The sequence below is a fragment of the Meles meles genome, chromosome 10 (genome assembly GCF_922984935.1).
Source record: "Meles meles chromosome 10, mMelMel3.1 paternal haplotype, whole genome shotgun sequence".
Classification (NCBI taxonomy): domain Eukaryota; kingdom Metazoa; phylum Chordata; class Mammalia; order Carnivora; family Mustelidae; genus Meles; species Meles meles.
Genome location: NC_060075.1, coordinates 5,724,574 through 5,747,087, shown reverse-complemented (window position 1 = coordinate 5,747,087; position 22,514 = coordinate 5,724,574). Strand labels below are relative to the sequence as shown.

The following is a 22,514-nucleotide window of genomic DNA, read 5'->3' as shown; positions in this document are numbered from 1 at the left end:
GCCCCCACCCCGCTGCCCCACCCCGGCACCCGGCGCTCCGGACCCTCCACGGCGCGCGGCCGCAGCGCCCTCCCCGGGGACGCCGGGGACCCGCGCACGTGCGGCTGTCCCCGCTGCCCCGTGCGGCCACCGAAGGCCGGGACGAGGCGGGGGAGGTGGACGCAGGGTCGGGTGGGGTGAGACGCGCACGCCCCGGAGCTCACTCGGGCTGGCGGCTGCGCGCCTCTACCCGGCGAGTCTGCCCCGCTCCAGGCTCCCAGCCTAAGGACGCTGCCAGAGAGGTCCTCGGGGGACTTTGGGGTGCCCCCTTGTTGCAGAGCGCTCCTAGTCCGCTCTCGCCGGGAGGCTACACACACGCCCCGGTTCGCAAGTGGGGTGGCGGCGGGCGAGCGAGGGAAGAGCGGCGCGATGGGGCTTCCCGCAGAGGTCAGGTTCACCCGTGCGAGCGGCCGCGGGGTCCTAGGCGACCCGCTCCCGCTCTCCTGGTGCTGGGGGTTTGGGGCCCCCACCCACGGATCCAACATCTTTCGGCAACCTCTCCCACCCCCATGGCATCCCAGCGCCTCTCCCGGTCCACTGAGGTCTCTACAGGAATCCCACACCCCGCGCTGGGAGCCCTCCCGGAATGTCTGCTGGTTCCCATTAGAGCTGTTCCGGTGCCTGCTTCGCGGGGGGCGGGGAGGGGTGACACCCCCCACACTCGGTTCCTCCAGGTCCTAAAGGGAGCAGGGTTTCCCGAGGGGCGGGGTGGAGGGGCGGCGAGGGAACAAGGTAGCTTTGGAAAGCCAGCCCTCATCGCCACAACCAGACCCTCTCCCAGTGGCTATGTCCAGACTCCCAAAGAAAACCCCATAATGGGGTCCCAAAGTACATGGGACAATTTATTCTCCCAGGGTCTAAACCAGAGAAATGCACTCTTTCCCTAATCCCGGGAATCAGCTTGCAGTTGAGTTTAAGAAGCCGGCACCAGTAAAGGGTGTAAGGGTGGGTGGCCCTGATGCCATGGGATTTGGAGTTGTGGAGGTGGCCTGAGAGGAGGCGGGAGCCGGGTGTGATCATGCAGGAGAGAGGAAGTCGGAAACTGGTGAAGTATTCTAGAGGTGGACTCTTCGGAGCCTGGGAGCCAGCCGGCAGGAATGGAGGACTCTGGGAGTCTGCAGTATGCTAAGACAGAGTAGAGGGAGGCTGGTGACCTGTGTCCAGAGATGCGCCCACAGGCTGATCCCGAGTTCTTTTTAGGACCTGCGAACTTGAAGGTGCCACGGCAACGTCTAGGTATGAGACCCATGGGCCGTTGGGCCATACAGGTGCTCAGAAGAAAATCCAAAGGAGACAGAAGACCCTTGCTCCAGGGGTGTCTGGTTGCTCCTTCCCTCGGGGTCCTGGTCTGATCCCTTTTACCCTCTCCGTCCCCAGGACAGGGTCCATCCAGACCTGACACAGGAAATCCACACAATCCGTGAAGGGGAATTTCTGAGCTACCATTTGCTGTTGAAAAAAAGGAAGGGAAACATGCTTTCCCCTCCATTCCAGATTTCAGCCTTTACAAGGCAGACGTAGGACTATTTGGGACCAAGAGACCTTCCCAAGCCTCCCAACCTTTCACCGTACAGGCAACAGCCCTGTCTGGCTTGTGGTTTGGGGCCAGCTCTGCTAACAACTCTCCGCAAATCACTCCCTGAAACTAACCCACCCATTCCCACTGCTCCGCAGCGTCTTGCCTGCATCCGATAATGAAGAGGTAAAACCTGGTCTCTGTTTTCGCCAGCCCTGCCCTAACAGAAAGCAACGACTTACAGGGCTGCCAGAAATCTTTCCTACATATTTTCTCCTCCCCAAATACTAAACAGGAAATCCTACGCTATCGGAATTTTTATGTTATTTCACTATAGTCCAGGGACAGCGATAAGGCAGGCACAATTACACATTGTGTAATAACATATAACTTCCGCGGCAACTTTTCGTATTAAATACTCTCTTTCTGATCGCTGAGGAGGACAATGAGGCCTAAGGAGGGTAGGTAGACAGTCGCTCAGTGTGTGGGACGTTCAGGTCTAAATGATCGTCCTCACAAATGCTAGCAAATCAGTGGCTTGAGAGGAGCAGGGCCATCCCTCTGCGCCTAAGACATAGAAGGTTTGTGGCAATTTCTTTCCCTTGAATCCCACTAAATTTTCCTGGAAAGAAATCTCAGGCAAAGGTCTGGCAAGAGGGATTTTCCCTGAATATCCCGATGATGATCTGTGGGCACCTTGCTAAGTGCATTTCTCTGTGGATGGAGAGGAGCAAGCCAACACCCCGTCTCTTGCTCCCTACAGAGATCTCAGATATGCTGGCTTGTGGGCATCCTCTCGCCAGTGACTTTTATTCTCATTGGACCCAACACGACATCCTGGTTGGAGTGTGTGTGTGTGTGTGTGTGTGTGTGTGTGTGTGGCGAGGAGGGACAACCAGGGAGGCTGGTTTAGCAGCATCTGCTTTCACTCATTCCAGAAGATTTCTAGCTGCCCACAAAATGATGCATTTGCTTGTCCTCTGCAAGGATTCTGAAGCCAAGTTTAATTCGTACTGGAGTTGTTAATCCTACTCTGAGTATTGTACATGAATTTTGTGTGTTTCGGAGTGAAAGCCTGGGCCAGCTGCGCCACTGACTGTCTGCGTGCCTTTCTTTTGCTGGGAGCAGAGATGGGGAGCAAGCCGGTGTCCATCGGGATTCTTCGTGGTGCAAGAAACTGAAGTTGGCAAGCTGGCAGGAGAGGGGATTTATCAGAAGGGTATCAAGCGAAGGAAGAGATGAGTATCCAGATTAGAGGAAAGAACCAGGGACCTGCGGGGCTCTCAGCAGCTGGAACTCATGGAATGGGTCCGTGGGATGCTGTTACGAGTTGACCTTGGCTCCAGCTTTCTTTCCCGGTGTGATTTGGCACCAGATTTCACTTTCAAGGAGAGAAAAGTTAACTGCCTACGTTGAGCTTAATTCCGCTGTGAGCAGCGCCCCCTGACCTCTGCCTCATCCGCACCAGCCATGGCTCCCCAAGTTGCCACAGTCTTCCTTTTGGCTGCCCAGCGCTCACACACAAACACCTTCTTTCCACGGTCATGGTCCCCAAATGCCCTGCTTTACAGTGACCGCCCCATGTGAACCACGCGTGCACTGCCCCATTCCCGACACGGGACAATGCCCCCGGCTCTGAAGTGACATGATAGGGTGGCCGGTCTCTGAGTCCAAGAACTCTGAGCACATTCACGTCTCAACCACATACTGTCTTAACATCCTCCAACCTGTGGACGAAATAAAATCAAACATCAAAAGCCTCTATCACCTACAAACAGAAGAACGTTTTAAAGATGTATGTGACCCAGCAAGCGAAAAGAAAGGACAGAGGCTGCCATTCTTGTCCCTAGAACTGACATATATGTCGTTTGTCCCCGTGACCCATTGCTGGTCCCCTAGTTTCTGGGTCCTATCTCTGCCCAGTGAGATTGTGGACACCCTAAACTTTATTTCCAATAAGTAATATGTACTGAGCACTTAGAATATGCTGGAACGTGTTACAAGTGCTGTAGGTCTTATTTCATTATCCTCAGAATAACTTTTTTTTTTTTTTTTTTAAGTAATCTCCATGCCCAGTGTGGGGTTTGAACTCACAACTCTGAGGTCAAGAGTTGCAGGTTCTACCAACAAGCCAGTCAGGCGCCCCTTCCTAATAACCTCTTGAAGAGGTCCTATTCGCATCCCATCTTATCACAGACAGATGGAGACACAGAGACATTAGGTAACTCTCCCAGGCTCCCCCAGCTAGCAGAGCAGAGGCTGGACTGGAGCCCAGGCCTCTGTTGGTTAAGTGTCTTCTTTGGGCTCAGGTCCCCTGCTCAGCAGGGAGTCTGCTTCTCCCTCTGCCCCTCCCCCAGCTCCTGCTGTCTGTCTCTCTCAAATAAATAAAATCTTTTTTTAAAAGAAGTTTAAGTATTAGGGCACCTGGGTGACTCAGTGGGTTAAGCCTCTGCCTTCGGCTCAGGTCGTGATCCCAGGGTCCTGGGATCGAGTCCTGCATCGGGCTCTCTGCTCAGCGGGGAGCCTGCTTCTCCCTCTCTTTCTCTGCCTGCCTCTGCCTACTTGTGATCTCTGCCTGTCAAATAAATAAATAAAATCTTTAAAAAAAAGAAGTTTAAGTATGGGGCACCTGGGTGGCTCAGTGGGTTAAGCTGCTGCCTTCGGCTCAGGTCATGATCTCAGAGTCCTGGGATCAAGCCCCATATCGGGCTCTCTGCTCAGCAGGGAGCCTGCTTCCCCCTCTCTCTCTCTGCCTGCCTCTCTGCCTACTTGTGATCTCTCTGTCAAAAAAATAAAATCTTTAAAAAAAAAAAAAAAAGAAGTTTAAGTATTTATTTACCTTACCCCTGCATCTTTATCTGAGGAAATGACCCAAGGTCCAACTTTTAAAGAACTGGGAAGAATTCGCAGGAGGCACCTGCGACATTGTGGCAGGCGTCTTCCTCCAGGTGAGTGGTCCTCCCACTCCACAAAGTACCAGTTCTGGGAACTGTACGATTCTCTCGCATGTTGGCCCAAAGCAGGCCTCTCTTCACCTTCCTGACCCTGCAGTTCAAGGGCGACTTCAGAGGATTGCTTACTGATGTAACGCCAGGAGATCCCTGTTAATGACCCCGAGCCTGAGATCTTGGAAGGTGACAGGGCTCCCAGAGAACCAAGCTCCGCACCTGCCTTACACTCGGAGAAACGACCTACCCGCCGTAGCTCCCAGCAGATGCTCCGCCACGCCCCCCAGAAACCAGACCTTTCCATCACAGCGCCTCCTGTTAGCATTATTCTGGAACGTCCGTCACCAGTTTATTCCTTGTGGCAAGGTGAGGGGGTTGGAATCAAATGGGTGCCCTCAGGGCGCCTGTGAGGGGTTGGGGGGAACCCAGTCTCCATGTTATGCAAGGGCTCCTAGCCTTTCTGGGTCATTTCATTGCCATCAGTTGGCATCAGCCAGTCCACTAAGCTGTTAGGGCACAGGCACAGTCCCCAGGTCGGTATGTGAAACACGGGATCGTCTTCTCTGTACCCTCAATCGGATCTAGAATTGTGTTCCTCCTTCTTGGTCAAGCACCCTCAAAATCCATTCCCACCTTCTCCAGACTTCTGATGATGGAAATTTGTGAAATCCTGCAATTTCTCTGGTGTTTCTCTCCTTGCTTTGTTTTTTTTTTTTTTTAAAGATTTTATTTATTTATTTGTCAGAGAGAGAGACTGAGCACAGGCAGACAGAGTGGCAGGCAGAGACAGAGAGAGAAGCAGGCTCCCCGCCGAGCACGGAGCCCGATGTGGGACTCGATCCCAGGACACTGGGATCATGACCTGAGCCGAAGGCAGCCGCTTAACCAACTGAGCCACCCAGGCGTCCCTCTCTCCTTGCTTTGTTTCTGCATCTCTGCCTCTAGTCCGAGGCATACAAGCTGAAACCCCGTCACTGGGCAGGCAGCCGTGAGGGGTTCGGCAAGAACGCTGTTCACTTCTCCTTCAAAGGAAAAGCATCTTTTTTTTTTTTTTTTTTTAAGATTTTCTTTATATCAGAGACAGAGAGAGAAAGAGCATGAAGGGGCATGGGGGAGAGGCAGATGGAGAAGCAGACTCCCTGCTGAGCAGGGAGCCTGATGTGAGGCTTGATTCCAGAATTCTGGGAGCATGACCTGAGCTGAAGGTAGACGCTTAACCAACTGAGTCACCCAGATGCTCCAAGGGAAAAGCATCTTTCTCAGGTGAGTGTGGGGTGTTTCTAAAAATTCGATGGATTTGGGGGTTTTCCAAGTCCTCCAAATCCCCCAACCTTATGCATCCCAAGAGTTGGGGGGTCTCGTGCTCTCTTTCTTTTCTCATTAGTTCTTGAATTATGCTTGAAATTTCACAGGAAAGACCTGGAAGGTTTGTGGATTCAACTGATGTTTTCATGTAGCAATTGACAGAATCAGTCTCTAAACTTTGTTTCCAGTGAGATCTTTATTCTGTTCACAGAAAGTCCTGGGTTCCACCAAGCACTTTGAGATTTAATCTTGGTGTGTATCCAAATGCCCAATGCTCTAGAAACAACTCTCTCCAGTGGCATTTGCATTCTGCATCACTTTAAAATTGTTTATGACAGCGACGCTACAGTCCTTCTAGACTTCGCCTCAGTGGACACCTCATTCCCGTTGGCCACGGCTGGAACCTGACCGATTTCCCACTCTCTACCACGGGCGGCTTTTCCCTCCTGGATCTGTTGCCTGTGGCTGCCATCAGGAAGTACCCCAAACTCAGTGGCTTAGACGACAGGAAGATTAGCAGATAGGAGAGCAACCAACAAGGCGAGGAGGCCACAGATACACACTAAGTCACATTATTTTCCCTCCTCTGAATACAGATATCACACTATTAGCCCACTAGCTGCAGAGCAGAGAAGATATTCTCAAGTTATAGAACCCTGGGGCGCCTGGGTGGCTCAGTCGGTTAAGCATCTGCTTATGGCTCAGGTCAGGATCCCAGGGTCCTGGGATGGAGTCCTGTGTCGGGCTTCCTACTCAGCAGGGAGATTCTCTCTCTCTCCCTCTCCCTTTGCCCCTCCCTCTGCTTGTGCTTTCTCTAAATAAATAAATAAAATCTAAAAAGTCTGGAAGGAAGGAAGGAAGGAAGGAAGGAAGGAAGAAAGGCAAATTAATCCTGGCAAAATAAATAGGACTTAATGTCTCTAACATAACACAAAGGGTGGCTGCTTACCCGCTTAGCAGCTTAATGAGGTTGGAACCAGATTCTCTCTACTTTGCTCTCATGATTACAAGAAGGCTGCCTGAGCTCCTGGCATCACATTTTCATTCCAGGCAGGAAGCCAGGGGAAAGAGACATTTTATCAAGAGAGCAAAAAGCTTTTTAGAAGGGGTGCCTGGGTGGCTCAGTGGGTTAAAGCTTCTGCCTTCAGCTCGGGTCATGATCCCAGGGTCCTGGGATCAAGCCCCACATTGGGCTCTCTGCTTCAGTGGGGAGCCTGCTTCCTCCTCTCTCTCTGACTGCCTCTCTGCCTACTTGTGATCTCTGTCTGTCAAATAAATAAATAAAATCTTAAAAAAAAAAAAAAAAGCTTTTTGGAAGTTCTTTTAACAGTCTTTGGCTTTCATCTCTTTGCCCAGAGCTTTTTCCCATGGCTGTGTCCCGGGGCTGTGTCTGTGGCACGGAGGCAGGGAAAAGTGTAGCTGGCTTTCCCAGATGCGTTGGTGAGAACAGGCCAGGGGAGCGGACAGGGACTGGATTAGCTAGTCTACATTGTCTATCACATCTCCTTAGGTCTTTGCTGACTAGTGTTTTTCAAACTAGAGAAATATGACCCATAGGGGGTTGTGAAATTAATTCAGTGTGTCTCTGACCAGCACTGTTTTAAAAGGAAATATTGACTTTCGGCTCCACACAGCCATTTCAGTTGTATGTAATGACCCACATACAGGTTTCATCGGAAAGACGGGAAGGTCACTGTGGTGGGGCCAGAGGCAGGAGTCAGGAGTGCGCTCTGGGATCACACGGTTGGAGGCACTTTGCGTCTTTTGCAACCATGGTGCGACTTTGGGAAGTTACGATAATTTTCAAAATCTATTTCTTCAACTATAAAAGAGCGAGAATAACATACCCAGTTCATCACATGTACACTCGGTTTAGCAGAGTGTTTGGGGCATAGTAATTGCTCAATAATATTTAGTAGTTGCTCAATAAATAAATAAATAGTAATTGCTCAATCAATATTAGCTGTGTTGTTGCGATTCATAGATACTGATAACAAAAGATGTCTGGGTCCCACTTTAACGGCCCAGTTAGATTCCCTGAGAATGAGCCAAATGTCCCTCTGTAAACAAGTGATGCAAAAACATTCGCCCCCACAGAAAGTTTACTTTGGCTTGATCCCATCAGCCCAGCCCTATGGGGCATTATTAGCCAAAGTCCTAGGGAACTTGTTTTCTTTGCAAGGGGGATGTGTGGAGGATACTGCTTGTGGGTTGCAGCAAAGGTCCTGAGGACCCATGGAAGAAATTTCCCCTTGGCCTTGGTCCCAGAAACCGCTGGGCTCCTCTTGGAAAAGTGCTTTCTTTTTATCTTTTGGACCCTGCATCATGGCACGGACGCAGTTCCCTGCTTGCTCGGGGCCCTGTCGGGAGGCCTGCCCTAGCAAAGAATCAGGACCGTGTACCCCATGTCACATTGTGGATGCTAACGTTATCCTGGCCTCACCTTTTTTCTTCTACCTTTTTCAAAACCCCAAAGGTGTCTTCACAGACTTTCTCTGTCTTATTTTTGGAAGAGGATGGATACCCCCTGGCTTTGGTGTGCAGTCCCCTCATGTGTAAAGAGGCATTTGAGTGAGGAGGGAGCTGCTCTCTCTGGAGGCGCCCCTCACGGTGGCCAGCCTCGGGAAAGGATTTCCCGGCCAGAAGCCCCATCTCCTGGGTATTGCCTCTTCCTGCCGCCCTTTCTGTCCATGAGGTTCAGGGATCTCCAGGGCCCCGGGTGGACGGGGCCCAGCTGTGACTCCCCACGCTCCCCATGTCTGGAACCCAGGGCAGCCTCCCAAATCTTCTCTGGGAAATGGAGCCCGGAGACAACTTTCTCAACCCCAAGTGGTTGGGCTCCCTGCTCTGGATGTTGGGGGCCCGGCAAGATGGGTGAAGAGAGGGTGTGGGTGTGTCTTCCTGCCCAGTGAACTCTGATCCCCAGTGAGAGCAGTCCTACACCAAGGCTAAACCCACTCTGGTTGAACTGGGACCCTCTTTCCTGGTTGATGGCTCACTGTTCCGGGTCCCTGCCCTCCGCTCCACCCAGAGCAGTCCTGGGGGATGCTGGGTTCGCATGGAGCGGGGCCAGGGTGCTCAGCCCTGACAGCTCAGCCTGCTCCCCCCTCCCCACCCTGAGCAAGGGGCTGGTCTCAGTTTCTAGGGACCCGACCCCCCACGGAGCCCCTGCCAAGGACTCTTGGGGTGTTTTCAATCACTGATTCCAAAGAGGGGCTTAGCGGCCAGGCAGCAGGGGAGCCGAGAGCCTGTTTACAGAAATGCTCACTTTCCGTGTCCAGGGCTCCCAGACTGCAGTGCAAGTCCCTCCCTCCCGTGTCCCCAGGCTGCCCCCAGACACCAGTGCGGCTGAGCAGGGGCTGAGGCTTAGGAAGTTGGGGTTCAGCCCAGTCCCATGGCGGCGGCCTGAGCCACCCTGCGGAAGGAACGTCGCCTCGTGCACGTTCCAGTCCCTCAGCATTCGGGAACCACAGGTGATCCAGAACAAGGGGACAGACACCCCAGGGTCCTCTAGAATCCGGGGAGGGTCCCTCCTATTCAAACCACCACCCCGGCGAGGAGGAGCTAGACCTTTGTGTTTATTGTGGCAAAACATAGAGAACCCAAGACTTCCCGTCCAAACCACTTCTCTGTGTTCGGTTCCGAGGCTCGGAACGCGTTCGCGGGACGGTCCTCCCCGGAACATTTCCATCTTCCCAAAGTGGAACTCCGGACTGCGTTTGGAAAAGTGTCTCATTCTGCAGGTTTTCATGGAAACCCCATAGGGTTTCTGGAGAGGAACCAACGTCTGTCCTTGGAGCAAGGGCAGAGACGGAGGCTTCAGCAGAGACTGTGTCCAGCAAGTCCCCAAGGATGCAGGGGACAGCCGGGCCACCTTCAGGGGTGAGGGAATGCGGCCTGGGAGAACACCCCTGGGCCGGTCCCTGCAGGCCGGGAACATCTGCATCTTCAAAGGGAAAGCTTTTCTCCTGCGGTCCGACTGGGCCTGTTGAACAGCAGTCCGGTGGGGGGCGGGGAAGGGCCCGGGCTGCGGGGCGCGGAGGGCTGGCTCAGAGAAAGTCCCTGCCCCCCAAACCGCAGCGTGGGGACAGAGGTATGTGAGGCATGTGTGACCCTCCTCAGAAGGCAGCGGGCCTCCGGACCTCCGCCGACCAGCCCCTGGACCGACTTCAGACAAATTACAGGCCTGCCCACAAGCACTTTGGTGGGAATCTTGTTTTTCCTCTTTCCTACAGAAAGCAGATTTGCTGACAGATTAGGGAGCAGGGGTCTGGGGCGAGGGGAGGTCACCCAGGAGCACAAGCCCTTCGGGTGAAGCATTAAATCACCCGTTAATGAGGTGCTGATATTGGGGAGAGGGGACGAGTTCAGGAAACCTCTGGAAGGCCTGGAAGGACTGCTGGGCCTGCTCCTCCCCCACCCCCAGGTTTCTGGAGGACTGGACCCGTGGGAGAGCTTCCTCAATCAGTTCCCACGGAATCCCTAGGAAAGGGGCGCTGTGACCATCCCCACCGCACAGCAGGGGAAACTGAGGCATGGGGCAGTAACCTGTCTGGGGTCACATCGTAGGGAGTACCGGCTCTTAGGGTTCCCCCACGATGGAGTCCCTTCTCCCTGCGTCCCAGTGTACCGGGTGACCTTGCACTTCCAAGGACCCGTATTCATACAGCGCTTTCTCATGGCTTACTTGCTTGGTCTTTACAACTGTATACAGTTGGAACAACAGATGGGTTTGCACTCACTTCACAGGGCAGGACGCCAAGGCCGGAGGCTGTTTGGTTTGTGTCGTGGGCTCAAATGTGTGCCCCCCAGATTCCTAGGTCTTGATCGTCAAAACCTCAGAAGGTAACTGTTTGGTGCAATTAAGTTAAAATGAGGTCGTTCAGGTGGACCGAATCCAAAATGACTAGAGTCCCCATGCACAGCCGCACGCAGAGGGAGGGCCCTGTGAAGACACGTGGGGAAGGTGGCCAAGGAGACAGGTGTCCGGGGAAACCCTCCCCACGGCCCCTTGACCGTGGACTTCCAGCCTCCAGACCTGTTCGTTAGGGCAGCCCAAGCCGCTGGGCCGCTTCACTCCCAGTTCACGCCCTGGGGGCAGAAGGCCGGTCCTGCTTCTCCCCACATGCCCCCCTCCAGGGTGAGGATGCCTGTTTCCCCTCCTCCCCGTCACAGGGAGTGTGGATGAGGGCAGGGGACTGTGCTTGGAGCGTGTGATTGCCACTGGGTGGGGTGACGCTTACTTTAACGATGGTAAACCCCACCTCAGCCCGCAAACCTGTGGAGAGGGGTAGCAGGCTGGTTGGGAACGGGGAGGTCAGCCAGTTCTGGGTTTGAATCCTGTCTGTGACCTCGGGAAAGTTGCTTAGACTGTCCCCCAGCTCGCAGCGGTGATGACAGGACTCTTTTCATCCTGGGGTCAGTGTTCGTAATGAGTAACCCTTGCAGAGCACGACGAACGCTCACCATCATCACCGTCAGCAGGTAAAGGGGTGTGGGATCCTAGAAGCCTGGGGCTAGCTGGAACCCTGGACCCTCCTGTCCCAGACCTGGGGGCAGGTTTGAGGGACCGGCTGAGCAGGGACGGGGTCCTAGCCGTGGGCAGGGCCCACAGGAGCAGAGACCAGCGTGGCGGACTTCACACAGAAAAGTTCTACCTCCTGGAACAAACTGGCGGAAAAATGAAAAAAACAAGAGCATCATTTCCTACAAAGTCTGCTCCCAGCTCAGACCCGGTGACTGTGTGTTTAAATGTTCATTCGTTCCGGGCTTAAATATGGGAACTGGTTTTCTGTTGGTTTGTGGTGGTTTCTTCAAGTTCATGATCAGAGCCTTTTCAGGAAGGAGGGTCTGGATGGAGGGTCTGCACGTGGTGTCCCTTGGTCCCACAGTGCCCGGGACTCTGGGGTTCCACTCTCCGGGCTGCAGGAGGTGGACTGGGGCATTCGGGGTGCAAAGTGCACCCTTCGTAGACCCCACGTACAAATGGCAGGATGGCACCCTCCACCCACCCTCCGCCCTATCCTGGGCAGGTGCACGGTTGCCCAGGGTGTAAACTCTGCTCAGAGGGGTCCCCCAGCAGACTCGTGGGGCCCCTCTGCCTTTGCCACCCAGATCTTGGCAGGTGTTACCCAGCGTGAACAGCAGGAGCTCTAGATGACTCACCTCCACTGGTCTCAGCGGGGGACCTGGGTCACAGGGGCGGGGCCTAGCAAACGGAGCAAACGCACCCTCACAGTCCACCAGGACGGCCCTCCCCCTCTTCCTCACTCAGGACCCAAGCCCGGAGATTTCTGGCTTTCAGGGACCCCGTTTCCCTCCCTAAACACCAGCTTCCATCCCTACCATCCCCAGCCCGTCCACAGCTCAATTCCAGTTTACAGTTTACGTATTAATCCCAGGGTTCAAGTTCTCTCCCACAGGGGTCCTGAGGAAGTGGTCAGCCTGAAGGGGCCCTTCCCCGGTGGGGACCCCTTTCCTCTACTGGGAAAAGGACACGCAAGATGTGTGGTAAGGGGGGGGGGAATGGGAGCCTGCGTGGCCAGTCAAGAGGCAAACTGTGGGGGGGTGGGCAGGGGACCCCAGGATCACAGAGTGTGGGGGGTTTGGAAAGCAGGACCAGGGGCTGGAGCCAGTGGTCAGAATTCTTGGGAACAATTCATGCTGCTGCGGTCCCCGATCCCTCCTCCAGTCAGGGGCCTCGGTCCAGGTGCCGTGGGGAGTAGACAGACGTCTTTGGGACCCCCATCTCCATGAAAGTGTCCAAGAGCCCAGTGGCCCTGAGTCCCCAGAAGCCCAGGCCACAGGAGAGGACCCACGTGGAAGGAGCATGTCCATCTCCATTTGAACAGCCAGAGTCAGTCCAGGCTGCTCCGTGGTTCAGGATTCCGGCGTGCAGGTGGGGTGGCGGGGTTGGGGGCTGCAGGGAGGGGGTAGGAGTTACCTGTCCCACTTCTAGTGTCCAGAAGGTTCCCATCCTCCCACGGGGGAGGGTAGGCGGGACACTGAAGTGTGGGTGGGGAAGTGTCTTGAGTAAGGACCCCTTATTCCGGGAAACCCCACTACCTTGCAGGACAGGCTCCTCCCCGACGCTCCCCCACCCCTGGGGCAGTGCTCCCTTCCATTGAACTCACCCCCCAACAGGATGGACCCGGTGTCCTGGAGAGGGCCCAGGCCACGAAGAGGTCCCATGGATTCACCCAGAGAAGAAAGGAGCCCAGCCCCTGGGTCTGCCCAGCCCTGGGAGCAGGCTGGGGACTGGAGTGACATTCCTCATTCCGGCTCCTTCCAAGTCTCCTCCTCCACTCCGTCCGGGTCCACATGTTCCAGCGTCTTCCAAGCCCCCGGTACAGGACACGAGGGGCAATGTGTCTCTCAGGTCCAGCTCATCCGTTCAGAGGGGCCTTCCCAGTAAACCCCGAAGCCGAGATCGGCCAGAGAAGCAGACTCGTGAACCCTGGGTCAGGCTCTTGGCTGCGGAGCCGGAGCCGACCACATGGCCTGGCTGCGTCAAGCTGCTGAGTCAGGGAGAGGCAGAGCCAGGAGGGAGCGGCGGGGCCTGCCCCCCCCCCCCCCCCCCCCCGCCCCCAGCACTCTCTCTCCTTCACCCTGGCTGCTCCGGGGCTCCCGGCCAGAGGACCCCCTGAAGCTTGCTTGGGGACCACAGGCTCCCCCTTCCCCCTTCAGAGCATGAAAGGAAAGGAGTGAAAGGAAGTGAAAGGAAAGGGTTCGACTCCATAACGTTTGGATGCCTCCAGCTCTCGTGATCCCCAGGGGATGCCTCACAGCGCCCCCCCCCCCCGCTGCTGTCCTTCTGGGCCCCCCAGCTCCCCCACCCCGCTCCCCACGCTGTGTTGCCACAGCCTCCTGCCCAGGGCCCCGGGTGCCCCACCGGTGGCAGGAGGGCGGGGAAATCACTCAGGCCAGCTCAGCTCTCCGTTTCTCTGATTTTTATTCCCTAGGGTCTGAGCCCCAGGGGGGCTGGAAGGGGCTGCCCCCAGGCACGCCCAAGGCCTGCGGGCTAGTAGTAGTTAGAAGTAGTTGACCACTCTGCGGAGGGACTGGATGCGGGCGTTGTGGGCCTCCCAGTCGGAGCAGCTGCGGAAGTCACCCCGCTCTACCAGGTACATGCGGCCCCGGTAGTTGGGCTCCTCGTACAGGACCCACCTGGTGTCAGAGAGAGGCCGGTGACTGCGGGGGCGGGGCGGCTGAGCACAGGATCCCTCCCTTCCTGGCCCGGAGAGGAGACCTGCCCGCCCCCAGGGTCTGGAGCCAGAGAGGTGCAGAGTGGGGGAGGGAGGGGATCACAGCTGCCCCCCCTCCCGCCCCCGCCCCCGCCACGGGGCCTCACAGCCCACTTGCCACACCCGCCTTTTCTCAGCCAGGCCTCTCCTCCTCACTTCTGAGGCTCCCTTTCTGCTTTCTCACCGTGGGACGCAAAGCGGGGCTACAGGCCTCGGATCTGGTTGCTGGGGTCCCTCGGGGCCCAGGCCGTGGGGTGCTCTGACTTAGCAGTTAACCCCTACCTTGGCCCTGAGAGTTCCTGCCCTACCACCACAAAGCTCTCTGCAGTTGAGGGAACTTTCTCCCCGCAGAGACACACTCGGGAAATTACAGCCCATTCAGCCCGAGGCCACCCAGCCCCCTGACTGAGTGACTGAGTGAGTGAGTGGGTGAGTGGTCTGCTTGGGACAGCTTGCCCAGCACTCCCCTCTCCGGGCACCCCCTCTCTGGGCACCATGGGCCGTCCCTGACTCCACCTCCGGTCCTGGTGCGTCTACACAAGGGTCAGGAGTCAGGAAGGGCCAGAGAGACCCCGGACATGTGATCTGCAGGGTCCCTCGGGGCCGACCTGGTTTACCTGGTCTTCCCACACCCCCTGGCCTCCCTGCTCCCTGACCTCCACTGGACCCAAACTGCCCCCTCCCGTGCCCCCAATCTCCCCACACCCACGGGCTGGGCCTCCTCAGTAAACCTCTCCTCCCGGCCTTCCTTCTGTGACTTTGGGGAAGGAATGGGCAGGAAGAGGAAGGGAGCCGTGGGGTGGGGTGGGGGGACGTGGGGGGAGGTGGGCAAGGCCCATCCACAGCAGCAGGGACTGTGCCCTTAGCGGGCAGGAAGTACCCTCCGCACAGGGGTCTGTGGGGACAGGTCAATCCTGGCCTGACTCTGGAACCGAGCAAAGTGAACTCCTATGTCTGGGAGGCAGTAGGGACCCCTGCCTGGAGGGCCCCATCAGACCCTAGGAAGACCCTGAAGGAGGTCACATCCAGACCTTCTGGCAGTTTCTCCTTGCCAAAGGCTTACTCTTTTCTCTCTCTCTCTCTCTTTTTAACTAATGAAAGTGACAGGAGGCAAAGGGGAGAAGAGCAGAGCCCTGGGTCCGAACAAGGGGCTGGGCACATGCAGCCGCTGAGCCTCCATCTCCTCTTGGGCAAATCGAGGCCTGTAGGAGACCCCGAGCCCCTGTGGTCAAACTCTTAGCTCCTGCCTCCCCGCGGTTTTTTTCTCAAGAGGCCCCAGCGGGGGGGGGGGGGGGGCTCCCCGCTGGGTGCACGGGTGGCAGCGACGGTCTCAGCAAGCAAAGGTGGATTTAGGGCTCCTGAGACACAAGCTGGCCGGCAGTTTCCCAGGCAAATGGTGGTTCTGGAATTCGACCCCCCAGATCCCCAACTACCATCAACTTAGGGCAAACGGGGTTTCCGAGAGGCCGAGAAAGGCCGACGTGAGCGAATGAATCCCGATGGAACCAGAATGACAGAGATGGTGGGAAAGGAGCAGGGCCGCCCGGGACTCTGGGTCAGGCTGCCCCAGGGAAAGGGGGTCCAGTTCTTCCTCTGGCTCAGCCACTCTCTTTGTCAGCCCCTCCCGTGACCACCCTCTTGAACCTGCTGTGGCGTTCCCTGACCCTAACCTCAGACACACAGGCAGCAGCTGGATCCCTAAGCTGCCGAGACGGGAGCCACGTTCCTGGGAGCCGAGCAGGGCTCTTCCGCAGACGGGACGGGGCTGAGGGTTCGGGGGGGCCTCTCTGCTCTAGACCAGGGACACCAACCTGAAGCCAAACGCCTGGCTGCTGTCCTCGCCACGCCACTCACAAGCAGGGCAAGGTCACCCTCTAGCCTCCGCTAGGTGCCCGGCGGTGGCTGAGCACGATGGGTACACAGGCTGCCCACGCCCAGCCGGTGGAAGGAAGCAAGCGAGCAGGGGCCAACAGAAGCCAGGCTAGCCCGGGGGTTTGATGACCCTCCTGCAGGAGGGCAGACAAGCCCCGCTATGCCTGGGCCAAACCGCGCCACTTCCGGGCCACAGTCTGTCCACCAGGAGTGAATGCCACCATGATGTCCATCTCCCTGGGAGGCCTGCGGGCTGGGGCTCTGCCCCCTTCGCTCGCCTGGGGTAGAGGAGGCAGCTGAGGGAGGGAATGGGCCTCGGGGTGGGGGTGGGAGGACGGGCAGGCGGCCCACACTCGGCCTGTGCAGGGCCCCGCGCTGGGCTGCGGTCCGGTCCGTGCAGCCTGTACTCACGCTCCGTCCCCGTACACCTTGATGGCGTTGACGCAGTTCTTGGACCAGCCCTGGCTCTGCAGGAAGGGGCAGTCTTCCTGGAACTCCAGGCACTGGCCGGTGAAGTTGCAGCCCTCAAAGATTTCCAGGCGGAAGTTCTCCCCATGCTGTGGGCCCCGTGGGGCGGAGGAAGGAGAGAAGGCAAAGGGCACTGAGTTTCCGGCCCCTACACAGACACCCATGCAGCCAGGGACCCAAGAAGCCCTGCACCGGGCGGAGGGACGGTGAGGGCCCGCCACCCTGGCCCAAGCGTCAACAAGGCCCTCCGCTTTTTCTGGTGCACGGCACCTCGTTGGACGAAAGGGGTCTATTACTTTACAAAGTTTTCCAAGCCCCTGAACCAGTCCAAGCTCCTCTTAAGTCAACTCAAGAATCCAAGGGTTAGGGGCGCCTGGGTGGCTCAGTGGTTTAAGCCGCTGCCTTCAGCTTAGGTCATGATCTCAGGGTCCTGGGATCGAGTCCCGCATCCGGCTCTCTGCTCGGCAGGGAGCCTGCTTCCCTCTCACTCTCTCTGCCTGCCTCTCTGCCTACTTGTGATCTCTCTCTGTCAAGTAAATAAATAAAAAATCTTTAAAAAAAAAAAAAGGAATCCAAGGGTTAGAGAGGGCCAGACGGATGCCTGGGAGACAGTGGTCGTGCTCTGACCAGGGCCCAGACCACTGGGTTTCCTTCTGATGCCGGCGCTGGGGAACCCCTGCTGCAGCCACCCCAACGCACTCCTTTGCCTTGTATGCCCACCCTGGGGCCGCAGGCCAGGGGCAAGCCTTTATTTTTTTAAATTTTTAAAAAGATTTTATTTATTTATTTGACAGACAGAGATCACAAGCAGGCAGAGAGGCAGGCAGAGAGAGAGAGTGAGGAAGGGAAGCAAGCTCCCCGCTGAGCAGAGAGCCCGATGATGCTGTGGGGCTTGATCCCAGGACCCTGGGATCATGACCTGAGCCAAAGGCAGAGGCTTTAACCCACTGAGCCACTCAGGCGCCCCCAGGGGCAAGCCTTTAAATGATAGTATTTTACAAACTGTAATAGAACCTTTTATTAAACCATGAAGCCAAAAATCTAAAACAAATAACAGAAATCTCATTATTTGCTGAAATCCCTGCGGGTTCACTGCGATGACGGTGTATAGGCCCCTGGAAGATTCTTTGCATTTCCAAAAGTCAGAGGAGGGCCAGCTCCCGCCAACCGGCTCTGGGGGCAGCAGGGGGTGCGGCTGGTCCCAAGGATAGCTCTTAGGACAAGAGCGTTCGGAAAACACCCAGGGTAGTTTTCACAGAAATCGCATTCTGCAAGATGCAGAATCAGCCCTGTTAGTTCCTGTCTCCCAATGTCCACGGCCTGGTGGAAGTACTAAGAAAGCATTCTTAACAATTTGAGATTATATAACAATTATAACTGGGTAGAAAAGCGCCCCCCTCCCCCCACGTGCATGAGGCGCCCTCCAGGGGCTTCCTCGGATGTTCACAGGCACCGCCTGGCCCCTAGGTCCAGGGAAAGATCTTTCCACAGACACGCGGCTGAGACTCTGAGAGTCTGCTTGGGGAAGCAGCCATCTCCCCGACCGTGTGGGCCTCCCAGCGGCTCAGTGGGCACTTGTAACTTGGGAGAATCCCAAAGAACGGGAATGCTGGGTCCTCAAGCCACCCCTGCTCCCCGTAAGGGCAGCTAGACACGAATAGTCCTTCACCACGGGTAGGGACACCCCTCACGTCCAAAGTCTCTTGGAAAGTGCTCCAAGATGACCCGCACGGGTGGATAACCCCGGCCCAGATCAGCCTGGCTTTAGCTAAATTCTCCCCCATCTGGTTGCAAATCCAAATTCCTAATATTTCCAACAGCCATTTTAAGTGCAACATTCAGCAAGATGTTGGAATCGGACCTTGGAGGTTGTTGCCTGATACACGTTGATAAATGTAGGTATAAAAACTCGCAGGCGCCCTGGAGTTCCGTCTCATGCCTTCCCACACGCGGGGGAGCGGCGGGTCCGCATGGGGGCATCTCTCCATCTTAAACATCCCGTGGCCTCGTCAGATCTTAAAGCTGGGAAGCCTGAGCTCCCAGATTTTTTTGTCCCACGTCTGAGCAGCACAGACCCTCGGTCCCTCTGGCAGGAAGCCCCTGGCCAGAGACCCACTCACCATCCCGATGGGGCGGCAGGAGCCCATGTGGTCGTTGTGGCCGTTCCAGCGGAGGAAGTCGGGGTAGTCCCCGTGCTCCAGGATGAACTGCTGGCCCCGGAAGTCGGGGTGATCAAAGCAGACCCAGGCTCCGCTCTCCACCCGGATGGAGTTCACCCGGTTCATAAAGCCTCGGTCCTGGAAGTTGTCACAGTCCCCATAGACCTCCAACTTCCTCCCGGTGAAGTGCTTGCCCTCATAGAGGATGATCTAGAAAGGCCAGGTTAGAGGGCTCGAGGTCAGAGCGTTCTGTCCTTTCAGGCTTGGGAGCAGACACCTGGAGTCCAACACCCGCAACTAAACCCTGATTCCCAGGCTTGCCACGGATGGCAGGTGGTCAACCCCGTTAGCAGGGTGAAGGAATGAAGGGAAGGTGGGTTGAGGTCAGACCCAGGACCTGGCGCTCCCCACTCCGGGGGGGGGTCATGGTTAAGCAGGTAAATTTCATTAGATATCTGGGGATAGGGACTCCCCTTTGTCCCTGGGCCCATTTGAAAACAGGCTCTTTTCAAACTCCCATTGCATTTTTTAAAAAAGATTTTTATTTATTTATTTGACAGAGAGACAGAGGTCACAAGTAGGCAGAGAGGCAGGCAGAGAGAGAGGAGGAAGCAGGCTCCCTGCTGAGCAGAGAGCCAGATGTGAGGCTCAATCCCAGGACCCTGAGATCATGACCTGAGCTGAAGGCAGAGGCTTTAACCCACTGAGCCACCCAGGTGCCCCTCACTGCATTTAAAAAAAAAAAAAAAAAAAAAAAAAAAAGATTTATTTATTTGAAAGAGAAAGAGAGAGAATGCAGGATCAGGGGGAGGGGCAGAGGGAGAAGCAGGTTCCCACCTGACGTGGAGGGCTTGAGCCCAGGACCCTGGGATCCTGACCTGAGCCCGAGGCAGACGCTTCACCGACCGAGGCCCCCGGGCACCTCTCCCACTGCATTTTTTGAACTTAGTCTTTGTTCATTGTTAAATCATAACATCCAAGGAAGTGTTTTTAGAAGAAAGCATTTCACCCACAACCCCACCATCAAAACCAAACACTGAATTTTCAGAAAGGTTCCTGGGACGGGGCCCCTTAGTGGGAAAGTCTGAGCGCAACAGAGACAAGTCAGGGCGTGGTGCAGGGATTCTTGGCTAACGGGGGCATTTTCAATGTAACTCATCCCGCTGTCCGCTGGGCTACTCCCCTGGGTGCTGGGCATGCGTCAGGGCTGGAACATGGCCAGCTCAGCGGTCAGTCCAGTGTCCTAGGGCAGTATGGCGCTGACAGGTTCCCCTTGTCCCTAAACTACACAACACGACCTCTACTGGTCCCGAAGTTCACTTTCTGCCACGGAGTATGAAATTCAACCACACCATAACTCTCAGAGTTTCTAGAATTGCGCTCCTAGAAGGGCCCTGGCAAAGTACAAATAATGGTGCCTGGTGGCTGGTAACTGCGGCCATCGCTGGCCAGGTCACCCTCACGGTCCAGGTCACAGTCGCCGACTGGGATGACTACCCTTCTACATCCTCACCCTCGCCCCCCAGAAGCTCTGAGAGCCAGGACATGACTTCCCAGCTCTCGGGGTCCCTCTGGGTCTGGCGGGGAGGGTGCACAGGGGCACGATGGGCTCTTGGGGTTGTTGGTTACTGAGGCCTGACCAAGCGGGCACAGACTGAGTAATGCTCTCCCCACTGACCCTTGAACTTGGCCCCTGGCGACCAAAGGCTGCATTGAATCCGTACGGAGGGGGAGCAGAGCATGGGGGGCGGAGGTCCGAATTTGCCACCTTCCTGCACCAGACCGGTCTGGGCGATGGCCCAGAGAGATTCAGGGGGAACCGGTCGCCCCCGGATGCCAAGATCCCTCAGACCGCCCCCCACCCCGGAGCCAGTGCTGGAGGCGGTGGGGGCGGGGACCGTGCCACCCCACGCCACCGAGGCCAGGCCGCCCGGTGGCAGGCAGTTTTGCCAGTCCTGCCGGGGCCTGTGAGACGCGCGGGGGCCTCCAGTAACTGTCCGGCCCCTGCCTCCCCAGGCCCCCGGGCAGCGCCAGGCGGCGGGTGTCGGGCGGCGCGCGGGCGGCGTCCGTTACGGTCCGGCCGGCCGGGAGGCCCCACTCACCTTTCCCGAGCGCTGCGCCATGGTGCGCCCGCCCCGCCGGCGGCCAGCCCCTATATAGCCGGCGGCGGCCCTGCTGGCTCAGCGCCGCCCGGGACAAAAGATTTGCTGGCGGGCGCGTTAGTGCTGGTCCGGCGCCCTAAGCCCGCAAGGGGCCGCCCCGCCCCGGCCGCAGCACCGAACCCCCCGGCGCCGTGCGCCCCGCCCCCTGCCCGGGGTCAGCCGGGGGCCTGCGGGGTCACGGCGGCCCCGCGAGCCCCCCGCTGGCCCCACCACCGCCCCCTCTCTGACCCCCGCCCGCCGTCCCTGCTGAGTCAGGGGCGCACACACGTGCGCGCACACACGCACCCGCCGGGCCCGCTGCCTCCCTTCCGCCTCGGGGGCTCTCCAGCGGTGCCTCCCCCTACCCTCCTTGGGCACCGAGCCATCCCGGACCTCCCGCCCGGTGAGAGCAGGTACTGAAGTTTCTCTCTGGACCAAGGATGGAACCCACCTCCCGGACTGCCCCCCGCCCCCCACGGTGCTGCTGCTCTGCTCTTAGCTCCCAGGCCCACCGACAATCCGCCGCCAAAGCGCTCAGCGGTGGGGGGCTCGCCCGCCCCTGCATCTCTTACCCCGGTCGGCCTCCCTTTCCTTTTCCCCTCCTGCGTTCTTGGTCCCTGAGTGCTGTCCCCCACCCCCAATCAGTGCTCGTCCTCTATCCCTTTCCGTGGGACCTGCCCTGCCCCCGCAGCCAGACCACCCCGCTGGACAAGGATGGGTCTACGGAAACAGGCAGACCCCTTGCAGAGTGAGGCTTTCTCCCCGCACAGAAGTTCTTGGCACTCAACAAAGGCTCAAAGATTGTGAACAGAGTCAACACTAAGCCCTCAAGATGGGCAACCCCCCGATTAGGCTGGAGGGATGAGATGTGTATCCATACAACTGTGACTGTGGTGGTCAGCTGGGGCTGGGGGCCAGCTCTGAGATCACGAGAGAGAGCTCCTCTGCCCGGGGTGACCCCAGGGGCCTTCATGGAGGGCAGAGGGGGGATGCTGTGGGAAACAGTCTGAGTTGTTTCTCCACTTTCAGGAAAGAATTTTGAGTGCCATTTCACAGATGAGACACTGCGGACTCAGAAGAGGAGGTCATACAGTTCCTGGGGCACAGGGGTGACCTTGCCCCTGTTCTCAGAGGCTGTCCAAGGTCGCTCAGTGGACCTCGCCAAGCTGTTGCCCCACAGGCAACCACACGGGCCAAGCCACGCATTCCAGTGTTGGCCTCCCGACTTGGGCCTTGCCAGGGAAATAGAATTAAAGACAAAATCTCCCCAAAAGCCCGTCCCTAAAGGTAGAAGAGGAAGAAAACCGTTGTATTATCGAATAAAAAAGCATTAAGCCTCAATGTGATGTGCATCGCAGGCTATCCGCCAAAGAGATTTCGAAAATGAGGAAATCCAGCCTTTTTATCTAGATAGGCAGGTGTGACTCATTACACGTCTTCTTCGGAGAAATTGCTGATTTGGGCAGCCCTCCCAGCTCCCTCCCTCTTGGGGGGCTTCGTACTATTGCTTACTGAACCGCTTTGCTGCCCGCCTCATCCGGAGCGGGTGACTGAGAACCACAGGCGCTCTCGATGCAAAAATCCTGCAACACTTGCTTAAAAGGGGCCCGGGGGAAACTCTGAAAAAAAAAAAAAAAGTGTCTTCAATTTAAGGTAATAGTAGAGCCAAAAAATATCAAAGAGAGAGAGAGAAATTGCCGATTTTTTTGTCTCTTTGTGGTGGAGATAGATTTTGCTATTCAAAGTTAGTGACCGCTGGAGCTAAGCCAGCCCATTCCTCCCAGGAAACCGGGTGGGGAGAGGGTTGGGAGGGTGGGAAGATG

The 22,514-nt window shown here is 56.8% G+C and overlaps 1 protein-coding gene across 1 annotated transcript; it reads right to left on the bottom strand.

Moving 5' to 3' along the window:
* Positions 1-13,755: 13,755 nt before the first annotated feature.
* Positions 13,756-20,778, bottom strand: CRYGN (crystallin gamma N). The gene is made up of 4 exons (XM_046021121.1): positions 20,653-20,778; positions 18,512-18,760; positions 16,335-16,480; positions 13,756-13,974 (listed from the first exon to the last, which is right to left on the bottom strand). Exons 1-4 carry the CDS (start codon positions 20,671-20,673, stop codon positions 13,839-13,841), a joined length of 552 nt encoding a protein of 183 aa, XP_045877077.1. The 5' UTR covers positions 20,674-20,778; the 3' UTR covers positions 13,756-13,838.
* Between the last annotated feature and the right edge of the window lie 1,736 nt (positions 20,779-22,514).

Bases quoted from the DNA above. Each gene is read 5' to 3' on its own strand.
- CRYGN (XM_046021121.1), bottom strand. From the start codon at position 20,673: ATGGCGCAGCGCTCGGGAAAG. The intron at 18,761-20,652 runs GTGAGTGGGGCC...TGGCCTTTCTAG, and splicing joins TGGCGCAGCGCTCGGGAAAG to ATCATCCTCTATGAGGGCAA. The intron at 13,975-16,334 runs GTGAGTACAGGC...CTCTGACACCAG, and splicing joins AAGGTGTACGGGGACGGAGC to GTGGGTCCTGTACGAGGAGC.